The sequence below is a fragment of the Artibeus jamaicensis genome, unplaced genomic scaffold (genome assembly GCF_021234435.1).
Source record: "Artibeus jamaicensis isolate MK-2021 breed Jamaican fruit bat unplaced genomic scaffold, CSHL_Jam_final contig_464, whole genome shotgun sequence".
Taxonomy (NCBI): Eukaryota; Metazoa; Chordata; class Mammalia; order Chiroptera; family Phyllostomidae; genus Artibeus; species Artibeus jamaicensis.
The window spans coordinates 12,800,371-12,815,092 of record NW_026521842.1 but is presented as its reverse complement, the minus strand read 5'-3'; the positions used below and the strand labels follow the sequence as shown (position 1 = coordinate 12,815,092).

Below are 14,722 nucleotides of genomic sequence, written 5' to 3'. Positions count from 1 at the left end.
ACACATGTTGTAGTTAGTGTTAGCTTAGTCACTTGAAACAGGGAGGTGACTCCTAAGAATTTAGGTGTATTAAGTGCTTCAGCTTCTGTGAGATGTCATGAGCTTTGCAAAACTGCTTAACAATATTTACTTTTTGTTGCCTTGATTTTAGGAAGCTTGTCTTTGTGGTTTTATTTCAATTCTTTAAGACAAAACATTAGATTTTTTAAACACTAAAGATATTTGTATATTGTGTGTCATTTTCACACATTCATGACTTTTCAGTTTACATATCCATAACCGTTTCATGTTTCATACAATTTCCTCCAAGGACAAAAAGAGTTGTTCTCTTAAAACTACATATTTTAATCATATTCTGTTCCTTTCTAGATGCTCCCATTCAGGGTCTTTTAAATCAGTTTAGAACTCTTGAATGTTTACTTCAAGACTTTCCAACACTTCTTTCACCTTGACATATACCTATACCACTAAACCTCTGGCTTCCCATTTTCCTCTTCTAACTCCAGCTTTTGTTTCTACTTGTTAAGGAAAAATTATCCTTTGAAAAAATGTACCCTTCCCAAAATATGAAATCCACATTTTTCTCTGAAGTCTTTCTTGATAAGCCTCACTTGGCTTCATGTCAGCCCCACTGCCCTAAGCCATTCTTCAATGTCCATGTTTGTGCACCTCTCCAATATTTGAAATTTACTCTGTTTGATAGGTCTGTTAATGTGTAATTGTATATATTCAGTATCCTATTTCTTCTCCTGACTCATCTCTTCAACTATCCACCCCCTCAAGGAAGGCATCCAGGGTCCTTAGAACATTCAATAAGCCAAATATAATTACCCAGTAGGTAAAGAAAGTTATAGATTATATATATAATTTATGTATATATTATATATAGAATTTTCAATCATCAAGGCAGATCAGAGAAGCCAGTTAGAATGGTGAACTTGAAAGACACATCATGAAAGCAGGTAAAGACAGAAAACAGAAAGATAATACGCATCATTGAAATCATCAGGTGTCCATGCCTATGGATTGGTGGGTGGTGGGTTATTCCCCTGAGAAGTGTACTAAGCTCTTCTGTGTGCAAGGTGGTGTACACATGTTTTGGATTAGGACACAATGACCAGCTCTGTAAAGGGAAGCAGGGGTTTCAGTCCAATTTCTAACTCATCCACTAATTCACTTTCAGATGGTGAACAACCATTTTCATTCCTCAGTGTTTAATTCTATTAGTTAAAAAAAATGTGCTTACATTTTCTACTTACTCTCTAGCTAATTCCATCCAGTTCAATAATTTTAAGTACTTCTCTCCTGAATTTGGACTCATAGATCCATTCACCTGCATCTACATCTTCACTTAGATATGTCTCTTGGACATCTTATACTTAATATATCCAAAACAAAACGCTTAAAATTTTTTTATTGATTCTGGAGAAGGAAAGGGAGGGAGAAAGAGAGGGAGAGAAACATCGAAGTGAAAGAGAAACATCAATCAGTTGCCTCTTGCGTGTGCCCTAACCAGGCACTAGGCACTAAACCCACAACCCAGTCATGTGCCCTGACTGGGAGTCGAACCAGCAACCTTTCTGTTTGCAGGACAACACCCAACCAACTGAGCCACACTGGCCAGGGCCAAAACAAAACTCTTAATTCGAGTTGGATCCTCAAGCTGGATCCATCCTATTTCAATAAATGGGAATTTCATACTTGAAAACATCTTGACTTTGACTTTTCCTCACACCTCATATCTCATCAGCAAATTTTGTCAGCACTACCTTCAAAATATATTTAGAGTACAACTGTTTTCCACACCTGCACAGACATTTTCTTGGTTTAAGCCATCATTTTTCACCTAGATTATCACAGTAGCCTTTTAAAAATTGATTTTAGAGAGAGAGAAAGGGGGAGACAGAGAGAAACATTGATTTTGTTGTTCCACTTATTTATGCATTCATTGGTTGATTCTTAGATGTGCCTTGACCAGGACAGAGCCCACAACCTTGGTGTATTAGGAAATGCTCTGACCAACTGAGCTCTCCAGCCAGGGCCTCAAATGGCCTCTTAACTCTTCCTCTCGCTTCCATCCTCAACCCACTGTAGTCTAGATCTATGCAGAAGCTAGCCTGATCACTTAAAAAGGAAAATTATATCACATCACACCTCTGCTTAACATGGAATTAATTCAAACACAGTTCTACTCAAAACAAATACAAGATCTACAACACAAAACAGTGTTCTAGATCTTTTAATCTAATCTCCCGGCACACTCCCCCTTGTTTATTCAGCTCCAGCCACAAGGGGCTCCTTCCTGCTCCTGAAATATGCCAACCTTCCTCAAATGAGCATTCTACCACCCCCCACTCTCAAGTCACCAACAGTTTTATTTTTCTAAGCAGCACCTGACAGTTATTTTTTTGTCATGTTTCACTAGAAAGTTAACTCCATGACAGCTGTTTTTCCCACTACCTAGAACAGTGTTCCTATATACAGCAACAATAATATTTGGTAGCAATTTTAAAGGATATTTCACTTCAGACAAAAAAGCTTGGATTGATCAGAAAAACAACTTAAAAATAACAAAAATAATTTTGGAATGAAACTAGGTTCCACAGCATCCATCAGGAATTTCAACTGTAGGAAATGATGACTGACAATGTTCAAACATCCAGGCCTTTCAGGTGCATCAGAAGCCCAGACATGTGGCAAGAATCATGTGCTCAATTAAGTGAATATTCTTGTTACATATTCACCAGCTCATAAACATGTGATGACCTAGAGCAGACGGCCCTGATGACTTTGCTAAGAAGAAAGGAATGACATCACTGGAGATCCTGAAATCTCAGGCAGATGACACATACACACAGAGGTTAGGCTGTGATTGCTGAATGTCACACTGACTGCCAAGGAAACACGTTCATGACCAGCTACCAGGGGAATTCTCCGAGTCTGAGAGTCACCTCTAACTCCTCTGCCTATTAAGATTAAGGGGTCTCTTTGCGATCGGTGTGAGGTTACAGTTCTCAAATGCATATTTCTGACAACTTTTCTTAAATGTTTATTCAAACACATATTCATGAATAAAGGAAGGAAACTGGGTTTGTTTAAACTCCATTCCTAGGTCCGAGGCAACCTAACATGGCTGTCCTTAATACTGAACCCCCCTGTATTGTCATAAGTACCTCTCCCCACCCTGTTACTCCAAGGGCCACACGCAGCCCAGGACGGCCGGGAATGAGGCCCAACACAAAATCGTAAATTTACTTAAAACGTTAGGATATATTTTTGTGGTTATATGTCACAATGTATTTAATGTGTGGCCCAAGACAATTCTCCCTTCAGTGTGGCGCAGAGACGCCAAAAGGCTGGACACGCCCCTTCACAGAACCCGTGCCATCGGCAGTCACCAGAGACCCCTCTTCTGGTCACCAGAGACCCCTCTTCTGGCATACAGAACTCCAAAATCCCCCTCTAGTCACTAACGCCCCAGGCAGACTTCCCTCAAGAACGGTCTTCTCCAAGAACTCTATCCTACCTGCTAGACCCTCAAACTCCAGTTCTCGGCACCAACGTCCACCGAGACACTACTATTACAATTACCGAATACCTCCTTCCCAGTCGCCAATTCCCTCACTTAAGTCCCTGGTGCCTCCAGTTTACACCCCGCGTCTCCCGGTCCAGACCAACGCCTACGCGCCGGGCCTCTCCCCGCCGGCACCTAGTCCCTAGGAGCGGCGCCGGAAGCCCCACCCCCCGCAGGTTGCTAGGCGCCGGCAGCCGGAAGTCCCGCCTGCGGTGTAGTCTCCACCGCCGCTGCCGCTGTCGTTGTTGTTGTGGTTGGTGCTCTGAGCTCCTCGGCTCCGAGAGCCGGCTGAGTTCCTTCCCCGTCGTCGCCATGAAGTGGATGTTTAAGGAGGACCACTCTCTGGGTGAGCGTCGGGCCACTGGCCGGGCTGTGGGAGCCGGCGCGGCGGGTGGTCCCCTCCCCCACTTGGGCCGCTCTGGGCTGGGCCGGGCAGGGCGGATGCCGCTCTTTGGGCTAGGGTGTCTGAGGCCCCAGTCCCCAGACGGGCTCCCCATGGACCCCGTGCCCACTTCGGGAGGGCTTTAGGGGAGCCAGGGGACCACGGGCCGAGACAGCTGGGACTCTCGAATGAGGGCCCGGGGCGTGCGTAGGTCGCGGGGGGAGGAGGGAAGTGGGCCCGGGAACCGGTCGGCGGCCAGGCGCGACTGTCATCCCGGTGTGTTTCTCCAACAGAACACAGATGCGTGGAATCCGCGAAGATCCGAGCGAAATATCCGGACCGGGTTCCGGTGAGTGGACTCCCCGCCCCTTCACCTCACTGTCACCTCTGTCTTCTAGAACTCATGATAGGGCCCAGACCATTCAACAGTTGACAAGTTGAGGTTCGAGTCCCGGTACAGGAGCAGCCCGGCCATACTGGATTAAGGGTTGTCCCGGGCCGAGCGTGAGGGGCTCTGGATGGTGCTGTTTAGGGTGCTTGAGCGCTCATTCTCCCGATCTAGGCCAGTGAGCTGCCTGAGCCTCTAGGCTCCCTCGGCAATTATATAAGGAACGATATTCTAGGACAGGGCAACAGGTCACTGCCACTTTGGGGAACAGTGGTGGAGGGAGACCGTCACTTTGGTCTTGGAAGTGGTACTTTAGTCTCAGCACAGTCTCATCTTTAACTTTGAACCCCCATCTTTACCTGACTTCCAGCTCACTTCTCTCACCCTGACCCTGGCATCCTTTCCTGACCAAAAGAGAAAAAAAAAAAAAGCTGAGAAGCTGCTGAAAACTCCTCCTCCCATGTTTTTTTCTTAATCAATATTAAATGTGATCGTATATTTCTTCCATGGTAAGGGAGGTGGTTTCTGCAATCCTTATTGATTTTTAAAGGATGTCAGGCGTTATTGTAGCTCATTGCTTGTGAGCACTTCCTGTGGAGAGGGGGCAGGAGATACAAATTTGAAACCTGGTTCAGAGGAAAGCAACAGGCCAAATGCACAGCAGCCTGGGTTCCTGGCTGGCTGGGAGTGCCAGTGGTTTCCATTAGTCCACCCATTCTCATTTCCTGGGTTCCTAGGGATCCTAACCCCCCTGAAGTGCAGATCCATTCTGGGGTCTTGGGATAACAAGGCTGCAGAGGAAACTCCCACAGATACTGCTCCATCTGCCCAGACAAAATATTGAAAAGCTTTGCATTAAAGGCTGTGTTTCTCTTACGCATGCAGAGATCAGGGATAAGAAATATTAATAATTGACCACAGAAAAGCACTTACTGTTTCCCTATAACACATTTATATTCGTTCTTAACTCCAGAGTGTGTGGTTTAGTAAGTCAAGGGCATATTTCTTCATGTTGTTGCAACTCCCCACCCACTTCCTTGCCCACACACTATTTTCCTCAGTTCCCTGACAATGCAAGGCCAAGAGCCTCACATGAGAAATCCAGTCTTGACCACTCTTTGGTTTCCCAGGTGATTGTGGAAAAAGTGTCAGGCTCTCAGATTGTTGACATTGACAAACGGAAGTATCTGGTTCCATCTGACATCACTGTGGCTCAGTTCATGTGGATCATCAGGAAAAGGATCCAGCTTCCTTCTGAAAAGGCAATCTTCCTGTTTGTGGATAAGACAGTCCCACAGTCCAGGTGAGAGATGTTTACTGGAATGGGCCATCTGCTTGGCTGTTTACAGAGCTCAAAATTTGGGGGTGTGTGAAAATTCTTACAGATCCTGGCTGGAAATCTCGATTTTGTGCTAACATCAGGAACTGATTGAAAATAAGGTTCACAATATATGGGAGTATACTTAGGGCTAAGCAAATACAACCAGACCTGGACTAAAAAAAAAACAAACAACTGATGAAATCTAGCCTTAGACCCCCAAGAACCCTTTAAAACAGTTGAGGGATTAATTTAGGTTTGAGCCACTACTAGAACTGTAGCCTAAAATGGTTTTCTCCAAGTGGCTCATGAACCGGGTCCTGTCATTCTCCACCAGGACCCTGTGTGCCTTGCTGAGGTGGAGCTGTAGCCAGTCACCGTCGTGCTTGCTTTCCAGACTTAGTCAGCTCTGCAACTGTGCGAGTCTCTAGCTGCACCTGATCTTCAGTATGCTGGAATGGCTGTGTTCATCAAAGGGCTCTGAGGTCTCTCTACAGACTTAAGCCTCCCTTACTGCCATCTGTTCTTACTGTCAGAGTCTGACCGTGGAAAGAGGAAAATGGAGGGCTCAGGCTAGTTCCCTGGTCCTCCTTTCCCTTACTGATTGAATACGTCTACGCCCTTTGCCAGATGCTGGCCCCTCTTCCCTGAGTGTGAGTTCCTGGCTGCATCTCATCTTTGTCACCCAAACTAAGTTTGATTTATTGTCCCCTTCAAAAAGTAGTACTTCTAAAAGCTAAGATTTTCAGAAGCCCTGGGAAATAGTGTAATGTGTTCAAAAGAATATTCCTTTTGAAAATCCTTGAAAGCTCCAGAAGAGGCCTAGGCCATATTCTAGTCCTTTTCCTATGAAAGGTAGAAAGCTCTTTTTTGATCTTAAAAAGGTTAAGTCTTCATTCATATCACCTGCAATTTCTACAAGACCTTGGTGACTCTGTTTCCTCCTTCCTGGGAATACGTGATTTAGTGGAAGTACGAGATTATGACCTGTGGCACTGAGTTTATTTCCTTGGATTCTGATCCTCTGATACTGGAAGGAAATGAAGCAGGTTTTGGGGGGCCATTAAGATTACTCTAATGACTCGGTGTTAATCTTACCATTAAAATGGCTGCAGATTTTAGCAACTGCCCCTTCTTCCCATTATCCCTGAGATATAAATAGAATTGGAAATGAGCCTTGCCTGGTGTGCCTTAGTAGACTGGTGATCACTGGCCTGTGAATCAGGGGTTTGCCGGTTCAGTTCCCAGTCTAGGACACATGCCTGGCTTACGGGCCAGGTCCCCGGTAGGGGGTGTGCAAGAGGCAACCACACATCGATGTTTCTGTCCGTCTCTTTCTCCTTTCCTTCCCCTCTCTAAAAATAAATAAATAAAACAACAAAAAAAAAATAGAATTGGAAATGAAAAGCGATTCTCAGGGCAGCAGAGGCTAGATACTTCAGGGCCATTTCCTCTCTAGCCTGGTAAGAATCTGCCCTAAAGCTGATTTACACCAGTGATCAGGACTTTAGAGTCACTAATTAGGGCCCCTCTGTCCATGCCCTGAGGGCCTTTAGCCCCCCCCCCCCCTTATGACTCCCTTAAACACTTACAGCAGCAGTGTTTTGTTTGGGGGTTTCATTCTTAAAGACATATTTGTTTGTAAACAAGAGACCTGTGACATCCTGGGGCTTTGTGCAAATACCCATCACCTGATAGCACAAACAGAATTGCCACAGGGCCTCCTTCCTGAACTGCTGTGTGACCCATCTTCTCCATCTCCTTCCCCAAGGCAGTTTAGCAGCCTTTTTCTCTGCTCTTTCCAGACTCCTTAGGGAAAAGCTCAGATTCTCTCTCTCAACCTTCTGTGCTTGCTGCCTTCAGAGAGAGTGGGGAAATGAGTCGAGAAAGGATGAACCAACCCTGCAGCAGCCCTTCCCCATCCACTAACCCACAGGTCTGCACACAGATCACTCGTACCTGAGGCTTCCATTATACCTGCCTTGGAGCAGAACTCGGGCAGTATTCTGAACACAGATGATCACCCTGTAGAATGTCGTGATTATTGTTTAGTATTAAAATGTTGATTCTAGAAATAGAAGCAAGTCCCTCAGAGTTTTACTTCCTAAATTCTTTCTGAGTTCTGTTTTTTAAAACAGGGGAATTTTAACTACCTTCTCGCATTTATCATTGGAAAGTTCAATTCTCTGCCTAGGTTCCTGCATCCAGAATCAGGCCAAAAACAAAAAGAAAACTATGGGTGGGTGCAGACAGAACTTGAGAAAGCACATCAGTGTATAAGTTTCCCAGTCACGGCATTGGAGGGGAACCCAGGCCTGGCAATAGTGCCTACTTTTTGGTCTTTGTTTAGATTTAGAACACAGACAACAGTCTCGTTAATCTTGTTTAAATAGAAACAGGATTATACTATTAACTAAAATGTCTCTAGGATGTGATGATTAGAGAATGTTACATTGGTAAACCTGTGTTGTTTAATATGAAAGTGTTTAGTTGCTTCTGGATCTTAAAAAAGTACTAAGTAAAAGGAAGTTGTGATGTCTTATAGTCCATTCAAAACTTTATGTAGAAATGTGCTTAAATCAAGCACTTTTGACCATTTCTAGGTAAATACCTCTTCAGTAATGGGGTTTATTTCAGCCAATAAATAAGTTTATTTATATCAGAGAAAAATCTGATAAAAGGAACAAGCAGTGATTAATTTTTATTTTTTAGAATCTCAGGAGCATTTGGGGTCACACTGACTTTCACTTTAAGGCATTATCGTTCCAGGATCCACAGCAGGGTCCTCTGTCCTCCCACCTCACCCTACCCACCTTCCCCTGCTGGAAAAGAGATAAATGCAGGTCCAATGGAAACATGCGTGCTTCAGAGCAGATGGGTAGCCAGGTGTGCCTATCAGTCCAGCTAATTCATGAGTCAGGCAGGATCCTACAGCCTCCATGACCTGACCTTGGTTGCAGGAAAAGAGAAGGTTCTGCAGGGAATGGGCATCCACACAGCTGTAGGTCAGTCTCCTAGTTCATAGGCTGTTGAATAGCTTAAAACTAATGTTTGCCTGAGCAGCATGGCCATTCTTGGATATGGATTCTCCAAAAGGCTATTGGTTAGTTTGTTTGGATTTGTGACCCTGAATGGAGCAGTTAGAGACAAGGTTTTAAGGGGCAGTCTAGGTTCATTCCATTCAGTACTTCAGGGTCCCACCATGGCCTGAATTTGCCATTGGCTTTTCCCATGTCTTTCCCCGTCAGACTCAGAGCTTGGAAGGTGGGAGTACCTCTCGTCCTCAGCAGCATCCTTCCAGGATGAGTGCATGTGGTACTTGATGCCCCCATGGTATGCATTAGTATTAGACTGGAGGCCACCTTTGGGTGTCTTCTGCAACTGGTAACTTAGGCAGGAAGCCTTGGAGTTGAAGTGCTGTTTGCGAGTAGTCAGGTTATCCAGTGAGCCTGTACAGCTTAGCCAGGCACACGCATCAGAACTGCCTCTGTGCTTCAGAATCCTCAGGCATTCCAGCAGCAGGCTGCTCACTGCTGTGTGGCTCAGCCTCTGCGAATTCTGAGAGGGAAGGTCATCTTGGAGGCTGTGGAACTTGTAGTGACACAGCAGCCTTCTGCAATAGACTGCCAGCTGACTATTCTTTTAGTGGGACTTAAAAACCTTTTTTATTTTTATTATTTTATTTTATTTCATTTCATTTTTATTTTATTGATTATGCCATTACAGTTGTTCTGTTCCCCCCTTCATTCCCCTCCACCCTGCACCCCCCACCCCCACGATTCCCCCCTTTAGTTTATGACCACATGTCTCAAGTTCTTTAGATTCTATATTTCCCATACTATTCTTGCCCTCCCCCTATCTATTTTCTACCTACCATCTATGCTACTTATTTTCTGTACCTTCTCCCCCCTTCCCCTTCTCCCACTCCCCTGTTGCTAACCCTCCATGTGATCTTCATTTCTATGGTTCTTAAAAAGCTATTTGCGGCCCAGCTCTTTTTGGCTCCAGGCCAAGTTACTTTGACTATGTCTGTGTCCTGGTACTACAGTGCTGTTTTCAGATCATACTGTACAGATGTGTCAGTCTTCTTTCATGGTACCCAGGGAAGCTTCAAAATCAGGCATTCAGTCAGGAGCTGCTAGATGGGGTATTTAGCTCCTAGCATTGAGCATTGTCAGTTTTCAAGTTCTGCCCAAAGGGTACCCACATATAAGGACACAGTACTACTGCCAACTAAAGTTTCCACACAAAGCTGCATGACAGAAAAGGAGAACAGTGAGAGGACTCTTAAAGTCATTAGGCACAGCCCTCTCGTTGTCAAATTACAGGATCTGAAGGAGAGAGTGCTAAGATAAGAGCTGGATGCCCAGTCTGTGATGCAGAGGCTGGCAGCAGTGACCTTACTTGGGACTTGTTAGAAGTGTCATGGCCCCCACCTTGGCCTTCTGGTGATGATGTATACACGTTTGTTTGTGTGAAGAGCACTGTGCTAAGGAAGATCTCTGTAGAAGGTACAGGGATGCTGACACTGAGGCTTTAGATCTAGCTGTGTATGAACTTGGAGGCAGCACACCATGGTGGTAAGAATGTCTCCTGGCTTTGTGACCTGGGGTAAATTATTTGACTTCTCAGCCTCACTTTTATGTATGAACTATGGATTATGAAAGTGCTTGCCCTTAAAATTGTTGTGAGCATAAAGAGTTAATGTATGTAACATACTTAGATCAGTGCTTGGCACATTTCTGTTTGCTGTTACAGTTGGGATTTTTATGATCAGCCTCTGTAGCTGCTTTGGCACTGGTTAAGCAAATTAAAAAACCCAAGCTTTACTTTAAAGACAATGGAATCTAAAGATAGAAAGTCCCGTGATTTTCCCTACCTCCCACCTCGGAGTCTCAGAGCCTGCCTTAGACTGCTGGGGTTTCAGTGGTCACTTCGCTGCAGACAGACTAGAGAGTCTCGGGTGGGACGCTAGTGTGTGTAAAGCTACTCAAGTATTTCTAATTCAGCAGATCTTCCAACCTGCTAGGAAAATTGCAGAACTTAGTCTGTCAGATGGAAGCAAACTTGCATAGACACCAAGGGGTGGCTGGCTGCCTTTGAATTACGCACAGTATCTGTTACTTCTGTGTCTAAACCCCTGTGGTAATAGTAGTGGGGAGATGGTTGGGACAGGTCTCATCAAGGTCACCCTAGATACTTAGACAGAATGGGGCAAAGGGAGTTGTGGCCGTAGCTGTATCTGTTTTCCTCCTTGCCTCATTCTGAAGAGTCTCAAAGAAAAGCAGAGTTTTGGGGGGGCATTCCCAAACACCAGGGTAAAAATCTTGACAGATTCAGCTACTTGTTCAGGCCCTTTGCTAGCTGTTGGCTCCTTGCTTCACTTCCTGTCATATTACTCTGCTTCCTGATCACATGGTTCTTAAAGATAAGCATCTTTGAAAAACAAACAAAGAAAAAGAACAAGCATGTAGCCCTGGCTGGCTAGCTGTGGTTGGTTAGAACATCATCAGACACTGAGGCTGCAGGTCAGTCCCCAGTCAGGGCACATACAAGAACCAACTAATGAATGCATAAATAAGTAGAACAGCAAATCAGTGTTTCTTTCCCTTTCTCTCTCTTTCTAAAAAAAATCAATTTAGAAAAATTTATTTGAAAAAAGGCAAGCATCTATCTTCTTTTGGCAAAGGGACTGGTTCTCAACCTGGATGCACATGAAATTTTCTTTGGCATTTTAAAACATGCTGATGCCTGGGTCCTACATCTCCAGAGGTTCAGATTTCATTGGTCTGGCATGGGGCTTACACATGGAGGTGTTTTTAAAGCTCCCCATTGTTTCTGACATGCAGTTAAGGTTGAGACCCACCACTCCAAGTGTCTCATGAGCAAGGTTCCTCCCTTTACCCACTGCTTCCCAAGTCCTCACATGTTCCAGGGCAGTGCTGTCGATAGGAAGGGCATTCGAGCTACATTTGTTATTTTAAATTTGACTATTAGAAAATAGTCATATTAAGAAAGAAACATGTTAATTTTAATGTTTTATCCAGTATATCCAGAATGTCATCATTACAGCATGTAATCAAAATTGAGGTATTTTACATCCCTTTTCCATACTAAGTCTTTGAAATCTTGTGTATGTTTTATACTTACAGCACATCCGAATTCAGTAAGCCACATTTCAAGTGCTAAATGTAGTTAGTGGCTACTGTATTGAACAGTAAAAATATGGGACATTTCTATCACAGCAGAACTTTCTAGCAGACAGTCCTGATCCAGGGAGTCCTTGTTTTACAAATTCCAGGTTAAGGGATCCTCACAAGGAGCACCGTTTCATTGCACAAGATGCTGATGACAGGCCATTTCGTATTCCTACTTATCCACCCCCACTTTGTTACTTAATAATTCTTATCTACCCACACAGTCAAATGGGCTGAACTTGAAACTGGGTAGGAAGAGTAAGAAAGGAAAAACTCCCCTTTACAAATGTAGCCTGTGATGGAGGTGCCACAAAGCCTGCCAGGAGCATAGCAGCAGAGGGGGGCAGTCCTTGCTTCACCAGGTTGAGGCCCTGGACCTATTGTTATGCACCCCCAGTGGCCCTTGTTTCACTGAGTCCTGCATTTGGTGTCTCTTGTGATTTGTCCAGGCTGGTGACCTCGATGTCTCTGGCTGGCTCTCTGACTGCTGCTGCTTTACTGCTGGTTCTGGTTGACTTACCACTTATGGTTACACTGATGTTTTTGCACACGTCTTTGACTTCTTCTCATCTCTGATACTATAGTCAGTGGCTAGAGCTCACCCAGGGTTCCAGGTGTTAACTAGTATTAACTGTGGAGCTGGTACAGCTCAGTTTCATGGCAGAGAACTAGAGTAGTTCTCGACTGCAGTCTGGTTTGTGGCTTAGGGAAATCCAGCTTTCCTGGCCACGTGTTTAGATTGAGCAGTGTCTATTTCTGGAGGGTTCTTAAGAAGGTTGGCCAGGGCCTCTTTGGATCCCGGATATAATCTGAGAGGTGTCTGCATCACATGTGAGGAAATCTCTTTGATGATGCTGACACAGGTCTTTAGAACACTGGTTTTGGTGGGGGAGCTTCCACAGAATGAACCCACCAGTATGTATATGTCAGGTACAAATGAGAAATAATCAATAAACCAGCCTGAGGCAGAAGAAAGCTCCATGTACTCTTCCTTTCCTTAGTCCTTCACCCACACGGGGATGGGCTCATAGGCTCTTAATTTTGCTTAGTTTTTTTCCGCTTGCCCTTGCATTCAGAAAGCATTCTAAATGTACTAACCAGCCAAGGCCACACTCAAGGAGCTAGGTAGAGTTGGCCTCTGAGGGATTAACTTTATGTGAGGTTACTTGCAAATGGCATTGCCTTGGATTAGGAGAATGGAGATTTGATTTTAGTCTTATGATTCCCAGAGGCTTAATTTACCTTAATCGTTTGTGGCTCCATTTACCTTCTTTACAACAGGAATGTAGTGCTACTGAGATCCGAGTTTCTTTTTACCACCTACCACCAAAGGTGTGGGAGAGGGTTGTCGAGTTCCTTATCCCTAAGTCATCTTTGGCCAGCACCTAGATTCAGTAACCAAACCCACTTCCCAGTGTTGTTTTTTCTTTTTAAAAACTTCATTGCAACATAACTATACTTACAGAAATACACTTACTGGTTAATAGAATGCAATTTAAGTTTACCTTATTTTACATGATTTGGACTAAAAATTGGTACATGGTTTAAACATTTAAAAAAATTGCAATCAGGTTTATTTTTCATGTATTACAAATGTATATAAAAGATCCTCCATCAAATGCTGCTAAGGCGGTGGCAGGAACCTTGAGAAATGAATCTTTGGTTTGTGTCTGAAAAATACCATGTATTGTACTGTAAAAAATTATAAAATTAGTGCAACAAAATAGTGTTGCAATGTTTCAATGTCAGTTTACAAAGTTCAATAATTTATGGATGCTGAAAATGGGGGAGAGACTATATATACATGTTCAACGTTGTTTTTTGTTTTTCTTTTTCAAGTCTAACTATGGGACAACTTTACGAGAAGGAGAAAGATGAAGATGGATTCTTGTATGTGGCCTACAGTGGAGAGAACACGTTTGGCTTCTGAGGGCCAGCGCAGGGCTAGGTGTACCGTACCTGCTTGTGTATCTTGTAAATAGGCGGCCGTTTTCAGTTACTATACCAGATCCTCTTCACCTTAGACCTATTAGTGCATTTGTAACTGGATTGATTTCTTAATATATTGGGAGGTTTTTGTTTCCTTAGACTAGTAAATTATCATACAGAATTTTATTTTGAGTTTTTCTTTTTGTGCACTGTCCTCATGGCTCTACTCTCCAGAGGTCTTGCTCCTCTGGGAATCATATTTAATGAAGGTATTTCCATAATGAAGTGAGATAGGTGGGGCATTAAAGTGAAAGGGAGGAAAATGATGCATTTATTCTGGATTATGTTTGAAGTGTTAGATGGCTAAGTATTAAAAGCATCCAAATTAAATCCTTAGCAATCAGAACACTTGCTTCACTAGATTTTGCCAACTGCCAATTGGTTGGACTGAGCTAATCTGTTCCTCTTTCTGAAACTATTAAGGTAAATAATTAACAATAAAACTTCCTCTTATAAAGGCATTGCAGTGTGACCATGTCCTTTATTCATCAGCTTTTAGATGTGTCAGAGAAGTAGCTCCTACCTCTGCCAGGCCAGGAGGAAGGTTTGTGGGGACATGACAGCACAGCCGTGAAGAAGGAGCAGTGGCCAGTGTCATGGAGAGGGACTTTTTTTAAGTGGTCCCCGATCTCAGACCTCTGTAAAAAGGTGTACACGGTGAGCTCCCACCGTGGTCTTCTGACCACCCTCACCCTCGCCTGTGGGAAACTGCTTTCACTGCCTTCCTATTTCTTGTTAGTATTTGTTCTTGGAAGTACAACTAAATACAAGTATATATCCTTATTTTATTTTTCTTGTACAAAAGAAAAAACATATACTTATGTATATTGCTTTTTTTCATTTAACAATATATCCTGGTGGTCCTTCCATATCA

At 43.8% G+C, this 14,722-nt stretch overlaps 1 protein-coding gene across 1 annotated transcript; it reads left to right on the top strand.

The window, feature by feature from the left end:
* Positions 1–3,763: 3,763 nt before the first annotated feature.
* Positions 3,764–14,309, top strand: GABARAPL2 (GABA type A receptor associated protein like 2). The gene is made up of 4 exons (XM_037144743.2): positions 3,764–3,920; positions 4,250–4,305; positions 5,475–5,647; positions 13,699–14,309. Exons 1-4 carry the CDS (start codon positions 3,887–3,889, stop codon positions 13,787–13,789), a joined length of 354 nt encoding a protein of 117 aa, XP_037000638.1. The 5' UTR covers positions 3,764–3,886; the 3' UTR covers positions 13,790–14,309.
* Positions 14,310–14,722: the final 413 nt, after the last annotated feature.

Excerpts from the sequence above, each read along its gene's own strand:
- GABARAPL2 (XM_037144743.2), top strand. The coding sequence starts at position 3,887 with ATGAAGTGGATGTTTAAGGAGGACCACTCTCTGG. Across the intron at positions 4,306-5,474 it reads AATATCCGGACCGGGTTCCG|GTGATTGTGGAAAAAGTGTC; the intron begins GTGAGTGGACTC and ends TTGGTTTCCCAG. Across the intron at positions 5,648-13,698 it reads AAGACAGTCCCACAGTCCAG|TCTAACTATGGGACAACTTT; the intron begins GTGAGAGATGTT and ends TTCTTTTTCAAG.